Source organism: Lissotriton helveticus, chromosome 5_1 (genome assembly GCF_964261635.1).
Source record: "Lissotriton helveticus chromosome 5_1, aLisHel1.1, whole genome shotgun sequence".
Taxonomy (NCBI): domain Eukaryota; kingdom Metazoa; phylum Chordata; class Amphibia; order Caudata; family Salamandridae; genus Lissotriton; species Lissotriton helveticus.
In genome coordinates, this window is record NC_136065.1 from 8,218,850 (window position 1) to 8,228,153 (window position 9,304).

General features: G+C 43.1%; 1 protein-coding gene across 1 annotated transcript in view; it reads left to right on the forward strand.

The window, feature by feature from the left end:
- LOC144754055 (max-like protein X) overlaps positions 1-9,052 on the forward strand; it is a 63,274-nt gene extending 54,222 nt beyond the window's left edge. The window contains exons 9-10 of the mRNA XM_078641569.1: positions 1,269-7,358; positions 7,399-9,052. Of these exons, the coding sequence (XP_078497695.1) occupies positions 1,269-1,328 (60 nt within the window). The 3' untranslated portion in view covers positions 1,329-7,358; positions 7,399-9,052. The remainder of the gene's footprint in view (positions 1-1,268; positions 7,359-7,398) is intronic.
- Positions 9,053-9,304: the final 252 nt, after the last annotated feature.

Consider the following 9,304-nt stretch of genomic DNA (forward strand, 5'->3'; position numbering starts at 1 on the left):
AATGGAGAGCTATTGGTGTTATTTTTATATGGTCATGTTTACAGAGGTTTAGTCCCAGTCTAACTGCCTGGTTCTTGAGTCATACAGCCTCATTTAGTATTTGAAATAGGCACACCCTGCCAAACCCACCGTTCCCCCACCTCTTTTATGATTGCGGACATTAAAAAAAACTACTATTTCCCTGTTAGAAACACTAACATTGTCAGTCCATGTGTCACAGGCTCATCGGGTGACCATGATGGTGCCCGAAAGGAGGAGCTGCTGCCATTAACTTTCTCTTTTTCGCTTTTAGGTCTCGCTGAGCCAGCGCATGTGCTGCTCTGCGAGACTGTGTGTGGCTCCAGAAAATGCTACCACACGCTTTTGCCAGCCCTAGCTTGCGCCTCGCTCCACCTCTCCATTGCTCACTAGGCCTCTCCTTCTTCCTCTTTTTGGGTCTCGCCTGAGCCTGAGCCTGCGCATGCGCTGCTCGGCGAGACATTTAGTAAGTGGGCTTTTAAAAGCGCTACCACACGCTTTTGCCAGCCCTAGCTCGCGGCTCGCTCCACCTCTCCATTGCTCACTATGCCTCTTCTTCTTCCTCTTTTTGGGTCTCGCCTGAGCCTGAGCCTGCGCATGCGCTGCTCGGCGAGACATTTAGTAAGTGGGCTTTTAAAAGCGCTACCACACGCTTTTGCTGGCCTAGCGCTTGCGCGCGCGCAGCCTCCAGCGCCTGAGGCACCATCTGGATCGCAATCACTTTAGCTGCTGCCGCGCACGCACCACTCGTGTCCTTTTTTAAAAAATGTCCTTTTTGCGCGCGCACACAACTCGCGAGCACAGCTCCGGCACTGTACCTCACAAGGCTTCCTAACAGCACGGCGGCAATGCACCTTAACCCTGCTTGTAACGTCGATGCCGTCAGGTACCAAGAACTCTGACAGTTCTGCCATGGGCTTCTATCCTGACCTGCAGCACCCTTATTATTGCACTGGGGCGCCAAAGCTCAGACAGTGTGCCTCAGTCCAGAACTGCCGCATCCTCTGCAAGCCTGGAGTTGTAACTGAAAGCAGCTATCCCTTGAATATGGCTTTACTTGTTCTATGGTTGAGTAAGTTGATGCTTTCGGCTGCATCTTTTTTCTTCTTTACATATTAACAAACAGACTATCACTGTGTAATTGTGAAGTAGTTTCAATGTAAGGCTGTGCTGTATGGCAGACATCGAGCTCACCTACAACCCTTTTGATCCTATTGCTGAAAGCTATAATCCTTGTGTCCTCTTTCCAGACACTGCAAGAAATTGTGCTGGGTATTTTACATCAGTTGAAGAATCCAATCTATGGATGATGCAACCTCAAGAAGCTGAAAGCTGAAACCCCGTCCACCAACACAGGAAGAAGGATGTATCTGTTCCAACATGGATATCTGCTTTGGGCTCGAAACAGAAGACTCTTCAAGATAGCGGCTGTGCATTTCTTTTCTATATGTTGCGATTTTTTAATTTATTAAATAGACTATGAAACCAAAGTAGAAATTGGAGCTTTCAGCATTATTCTCCGAGACCTACAAAAAGAAAAAAGGGTTAATATGACACTGTACCTTACATTTCAGCCCTTTGAAAGAGCATCTAATGTTATTTCACTGAAAAGAAATGCGTGAAGCTTTCAAATCAGTTGAGACTCTTGTTGAATCTCTAGTTTTCAATGATTTAATGAAAGGGAAAAACTCAACCAATTCTACACACAACCTCTTACATCCAGTGTTAAAGGTATGAGCAATAACACGTTTATTGTGCATGTGCAATAATCAACATGCAAATGTGGCCTTGGTGTGTGAGATTTTTGTGTGTGCAAGGAGTGTTAATTAAGCAATAATGCAAGCATGGAGTTCGTCACACAAAGAGAAAGAGCTGTAGTATCTGGTTCAGGTGAATTATTGCTTCTATGGTCTGATACAATTACTGGTATCTGTCAACCAAGACTAGGTGCTGTTGGTGGCTGCCAAGCTGGCATATCCCTCCTGCATCTTCCTTTGTATGGCATCCTCTCACCCTCCATTTAAAACTGCCATGCAGATTAGTTTGTGTTGGTCCCGGGGAGAGAGGTCTAGTCATTCTTGGTGGTGAAGTTGTCCGCTGTGGCTTCGGTGCACAGCAAGATCTGTCTCTGCTCTACAACTCCCTCTACATTGAATCACTGGGTGGACTATTTTATTTTTTCATGGAGAACTTGAAAACCCTAAAATCGTGATGAAACTGCATGATTGTTTTCTATAGCCCTCTTTTAGCAAGGTCAATCTCTATGTATGTATGTATGGGCTGCGTTAACAAGCATAGTACTGTCTAAGAATAGAACCGTACACCAATTGCCTTTGATTTTAAAATGGTGAAATTGGGAAAACAGCAAAAACTTTAATCCTTTTTTCCCTCTCTTTCTTAATAGAGCAGCCTAAAGGGAAACGTCCTTGCCTTTATTGACTTTATGTGCACAGTGCACTGTTGTCATTGTTTTGGGCAGCACTGACTTGTGACACAAACATTCTGCCCTGTGAGTGTCCTTCAGGGCATTTTATGTGATGAAGAGTACAGGTGCTTTTTGATTTGATTTGTTTGCCAGGGATAGAAACTTAATACTGATTTAAGAGCCTTTCTAATCTCTACCCCTTATAGAAATAAAACTGCAAGTTCTCTTCATTTATCGGTGGCTGTTTACACAATAAAATCACAGCCCAGGGTGGCGCTAATGGCAGCCCCAACAAGATGGTAAGAGACTGGGGGAACATGGTATATGCGCTGCTGCTTCCTCCTTCCGGAGCACTTCAACAACACAAGGCTTCTCATGCAACAGATACACGCAAGGCTGAAGTGAACAGGTGGTTAGCACCCTCCCATTCACATTTGATGGTTATTGGTCAACTTCTGTGGGCTTTGCTTCCTCTTCTGGTGTATGTCCCTGCCCTGGATAAATGACCCATTTCTTGTGTTCTTCCACTGATCCCTTTTAGGCACTTTTTTTTCCTTTCTTTTAAGCTCTCTGAGGGTCTTTTGTGTGTTTCAGATGTCTTCCTCGTGTTTTTAGTTCTTCTCTTTCTCACCCCTGTGTTTCTCCACGCGTCCTCCCTCCGTTTTGGTTCTCGCTTCTCCTCTACCTCCCACTTTCTGTTGCTTCTCTTGCTACCTCACCATCCTTTGTCTGTGCTTACCCATCCCTCTGCTTTCTGTTGTCTGTGTCCATCCCCATCCTTTCCTGGGCTTACTATCCATGCGTTTCCCCATCCCTGCAGGACCACCTTCCATTGGCTATTTCCCAATATCGTCCGACTCACCCTCTACTGTCAATGTATTTCCCCATCCCACACCCTCTGCCTGTGCTTAACCATTGTTGTCCCTCATTTGCCTTCTCTCTCCACTTATATCGTTCTCTCCCACCTTCATTCCCTTCATGTTGTCTCATCCCCAACCCACTCCTCAATGTCTTTTTAGGTCTCCCATAGACGGCACAGGTGCTGTCTCGAAGAGACTGTTATATTCAAGTAGGCTTTAGCCTGCCCACTGGCTTCCCATTTGCTGGCTCCACCGTCGCTCTCGTATTCTTTCTCCCCATTTGCCCCTAGTGTATAGAGCTCCCCAAGAGCACGGACCATGTATTAGTATCCATCCACTGCTTCCATTTTGGGACCTACTTTGTTCTTTTTATTTTTTGAGTACTTCACTCGAGCACTCATGTTTTCACACCCTCTGTTCTCTGTTTGCTATTGCCTTTTTCAGCATTCCTCCGAGAGCTTCCTTTCTGTAAACAGGCCTGTCGCACTTGTTTATAAGTGTGTCCAGTGGGAAAGCTTGCCGCCTAGTTTAACAGCTTTCCTCTTTATTGTCCCCCTATGCTTCCTTTCAGAAGCACTGGGGGAGAATGTGACATAACTGCTTGATCGGCCTACTTTGAAGCTTGGGGAACCGGGTTAGAGTCTCTGCGGCAGGCGCAACTTCCTGTGATTCTCGGCAAATCCTGGCTCACTTTACACTTGTAATGTTTGCTGCTTGCCACTGCCCACATTTATTTTCACCCGACGTGCAGTGGAAAAGCTTGCCTCCTACTTTGTTAAAAGTTTTCCTCTTTACTGTTCCCCTACGCTTCTTTTTATTAACCATGGGAGACAATGTGGTGTAACTACTTGAGCGGCTGACTTTGAATCTGGGGAACCGGGTTCGAGTCTTGGCGTCGGCTCAACATCCTGTGACTCTGTTCTAATTATTTTCTCCATTCCTAAACATGAATAAATGAAACTGGTGCTTATGTACAGCGCTCCGATGACGTTGGGTCGAGTTTGCGCTATATAAAACTGCAAAAAAAAAGGTGGTTTCTTTCTGAATACTCTAGAATGCTTAAAAAAGGCATGGTCTTTTTGTTTGTTGTAACAATTTTGCAATTGAAAATTATTACGCACCCAGTTAATTCACACGCTCCTCATGGGTACAGTCCAGCCCGAAATGCCTTGCTAGGTAAACAAGCATCCTGGTACCAGTTTCGGGGTAACACCCCTCATCAGCCAGGCCAGCTTGAATCTAGTGGCAAAGTGAGCAAGGGACCCACGTCTGGGTATACCCTGTCAATCTAGGGAAAACGAGCAAACCTAATAAGATGATGGACGGAGCGCTGAAACTTTTCTGACACTCTTCCCCAGTCACTGTTTGATCTGCATTGAATCCATCATCGTTCTTTTGCTCACTTCACCACCCCAGTTTAGACCTGGCCATATGAAAATCAGGCTGGCCCCTGTTCCTCTTGGGAACAGTCCAGCCCGAACTGCCTTTCAAGGTCCGAACTATTGCTTCGCTTATGCCTGCCGTCCAAGTGCCCTCTTGATATTCATTTCTTTTCTGCTATTAGTGACCCTTTACACTCTGCATGTTGTTGTGCTCTGTGTATAGGTTTGGAGGATAATTACACTTGTGACAAAAATGTAGGATAAGCGATTCAATGGCCATTCACTCACAGGCTGAAATGCAACTACCGCAAAAGCCTGGAAGAGACCTTGGTTTAGCTGGTTTCTTTTTTGATAGAGTGATAATTTGAGTAACTCGGTGGTGTCCAAAGCAAGTGCCTCGTCTGGCCATAAAGGCGAGTCCTCAACAACGGACCCGCCTCGTTGCATAGTTGACTTATGGTCTCTGCTGCTTCACCTTCTTTCATCCTGCCAGCCACATTGTCTGACATCTGGAGGTGAAGCTCGTCTTCGGGTGGAGAGTAGGCACCTGCAGGAAAGCGCGTACGTTTAAGTGAAAACTGCTTTATTTTACACTTGGCCAAAACACTTGCAAAATCCAAACCTTCCCCTTAATCTAAGCATCATTCTTGCTTTGCTGTATTTGCAATCAATAACTTTATTTTAGTTCACTTCTATGGTGTCCCTGTGCAGCTGTTCACCTTAATCCGCATTGTTCTTGGTTCGAGTGGCTTGGTGCACCAGTACGTTATGGGGCTGCTTGCTAAACAGCGATTTCCCTCTAATTACAAAGAATCCCACCAATATTTGCGTTCTCAAGATAAAGGAAGGCGTGGTGGATGCCATGGGTGGAAAGCAGCAGTGTTTATTAAGGTAGACAGGGAAAAAGTTTGAGAAAATTCTTGGCACAAATGTGAGCTGGGGAGGATTACAGTCGCGAGTTCTTGTGAATTTGTGTAGATGCGGCTCGTGGACGCGCTCTACTGCCTTTTGGCGAGGTTTGCCCTGTACAGATACCATATACATAGCTTTGCATGGGTGCTCTGTTCATGTCCCTCTGCAGTGGTCGTTGAAGGTGAGCACATTTCTGTCCTGGTGCTTTACTCGCACTGTTTGAGAGTCCTCGCATTCACATCGCCCTCCATGTGTCGTGCTTTGATTCAGGAGGCCAATAAAGTGCATATTTAGACAAGTCAAATCGTTTAGATGGAGAAAGTGATGCAGAATATTTCTGGACAGGTTTTATGTGACTGATTCTTCCCTGTAATTTTCTAAATATGTTTGTTTAGAGTTATGCATAATATTTAACACTGGTGTGTAACCTCGGTCCTCATCCATGTTCTGATACCAAAATTTCATCCACACAAGACCCATTTCATACAGTGAACATCGGTGAAACTCTTTTTTCCATAGGCCTCGCCTGATCTGAACCTCTCCCTTGGACCCGGCCCTTGTTGCTACCCTGCTGGTATTGTGTTCAGTGTAGATCTGCATGTGTGGTGTGTGTTTTAATTATTGAGGGTGTTTGGAGTCGTTTCAGGTTTGCATCCTCAGTGCAGATGTTTTATGTGCCTTTTGCACTACATTGCTATATCCTTAAATAAATGCCTCTTCTGTAAGCGGTCAGCGGCTGGGCAATGTGTAGGTGGTCCCTGAAAGTGTTTACTGCACTTTATAAGCGCTCTTAGCATAACTGCCATGAACTGAAGTGTTCAACCTTGTATAGAGTTCGCTATTGCTTTATGTTGCATTCCTTAGAAATCATATTTTATAGCATTGTTGTTTGAGAGTTGTCTTGAAGGCATCTGTTTCTTTGTTATGTACTGCTGACCATCCACTGCCATTCGACCAGGATATTTCCTCTGTTAGGTCATGCTTGGGGTGTATAACGTGCCCTTTAGTTTTGTGTTATTTTATTTTATGAGGTACCCGTTTGCATATCACTCATATATGCATAAAGACCGTATTGAAGAAAGGGTAATCGGTTTAGGCAGCCTATGCTTCCGTTCAAACCAACAATCTTTGATTTAGATTTTTCAGACATACCAGCAGCATATCCCAAGTATCATATATAGGAGTTAGATATATAATCTGGTATGTGAGCTCATACGCTATCTATTACCATTGAGTGTGCGGAGATGCAATAACCCACAAGAGGCAAAGCCTTGAGTGAGTCGCGGTTAGGGTCGCCACTCGGTCAGCATGATCAGTATTGTAATGCCCCAGCCGGTACAACAATGGAAATCACCTAATGACAGTGTTTGTTTTCCCCTTATCTTTGCCAACTTTAAATAGTTATTAGAAAACAAAAGCACGTTAAATGTGTTCTAGATTTGCCTTAATGATCCCTGGCTACTAATTATAAAGTAAACAAAAGTATTTAAAGTAAACAAAAAGAGGAAGTCTATGTTAAAATTAATACAGACTATTTTATTTATAGTTCTATTTAAGTATCAGGTCTGACGTTTGCAGAATATTAAAATGTGAATGAATGGCCGGTATTTTTCTCTACGGAATGCAGCCACCCTACCTCCACAGTGGCAATAAATAGAATAAAACTTTGCACACCTGCATATATTGTTTATGCCATGGCATTTGTCTTTAATATTGGTTTATAAAAATCAATACCAGATTGTGACAGGTTTATTATGTGCAGTAATGTCAATACCAGATTGTGACGGTTTATTATGTGCAGTAATGTAAAATCACATTCAGAAAGCCTCAGGAGAGTTGTTTTAATGTTTAAAGTGATGTAACGTGTAATTTGTGAGCAGTAAGCAATGATTTACTGATGGGAGTTCCATGCTACTGTGATAAACTGGAATGTGACCTATGCACTATAGTAATACATTTGTGAATGTTATTAGTACGCTTGCTGCAAGTAACTGGAGTTTTAGGGCCACATATATTCAGCGCTCGACCACTCACAAATCTGGTGCTCACTTCCAGGTTATCCGGGAACCTGTTATTTCCCTTAACCATTGTCCCTTGATTCGTATAAGACGAAGAGCCACACCGGAGCAGATCAAGAAATGTATTTAAAGTGACACGAGAAAGGACTTGTTTTGACCCACGCTGGTCTTTTCCAACTCCCTCACATCCGACCCCCACTGTGTGGCTCGTGCTGTTCTATGAACGTACACTTTGAGAGAGATCATCAGAAAATCATAACCAATTGATATCTTTTAATTAGACGGAACAAAAATGTGATTTATTTGGGAGTTTTCATGGAATGATTTCACTACTTCTGGCTTTGTCCAAATAAAATTTGAAAGAAACTGCGACACAAGCTGGTTCAATATTTGATACACACACAGTAAATTGATCAAAGGCATTGTGTTGCAATCAGTGCCACAGAGTTCTGTGTATCATTACTTTAGCTTTTCAGGGGACCTGGATAGTAAATATACTTCAGGTTGCAGGAAATTGTGTTGAATGAGCTGTGGGTAGCACGTGCAGCTCCCGGTGGGATTGCACTAGATCTAGCGAGTTGGCAATGCCTTGATTCCATTCTTCTGTTTAAAAATGTTTAAATGCTGCTTTTCTGTCTGAGAAAGTCTGGAACAGTTGGTTGGCACTCTAGTGTGATTTTACTTAAATGCAAACAATGTTTACAATGCCCTCTAACTTCTCACATGACATTTTCATACTTTATGATTTTGAAGGATAAGGGACAAAAGAGAACAGTTTTTTTAATCTTGATATTCAAGTGGTACTTTGATAAGCGGCCATTGCTACCATTCTCTGTGTGAAGGTGCCACCAAGTAAGTTTGTTTTATTAACCTTACCTTGTTCGAAGATTTAAAACCCACACAAAATAATTGCAAGCCTAGACACACGGAGTGCCATTCCCTTGATTGACGAAGATCCAGACCATTTTAAATAGGTCTTCACAGTATATTTTAGAACGGGTATTACATCAGAATTTGTGGCACATTTGTCATGTATTAGTGTGATTGTGTTTAGCTCTTGCAACCATATGCGCCCACCCCACCCCCCATCCTCAGCACGCTGACTAAAAGTCAGCAGTTGTTTGGAGCCTTTCGGTTCCTAGAAAAAGCTCAATTACAGCTTCTGTCCTTCTTTTATTTTTTCTTTCTTTCTATACAAGATCGGTTATTCCAAATTAAATCCTGTGTCGAATTTGCTGGAATTTACATCATACAGAAATGCAATCTGTTGCATATGCGTTGTACAACTTTCAATCTCTCAAATTATCAGGGTTCTGGTTATTTTCCCGATGTGTTCAGAAATGACTTTTGCTAATAAAGATCTCTGTGTATAATGAATTGAAATGAAATATTTTTGTATTATGGATGTAATTCAATAAATGTACCTTAAAAGATTAAGTCTGTGTTTTCTCCAGTGATATCATTATACAAGGTTATAACATCTTCGTAGGAACTTGAGGTACACGTGCAATATAGATTTATTTTAGGGGATAAAATGTCTATGCTTAGTGTTCTTCATGAATAATTGTATAAAACAATGAACGATAAGCTAACAAGGTATGCATGGCACAGTGTGGCTAGGTGGGACAGGCACCACGTTCGACACTATTGTGTCCTGGATGGGAGCTTTACCCTGTTCGTGCTGCTGGA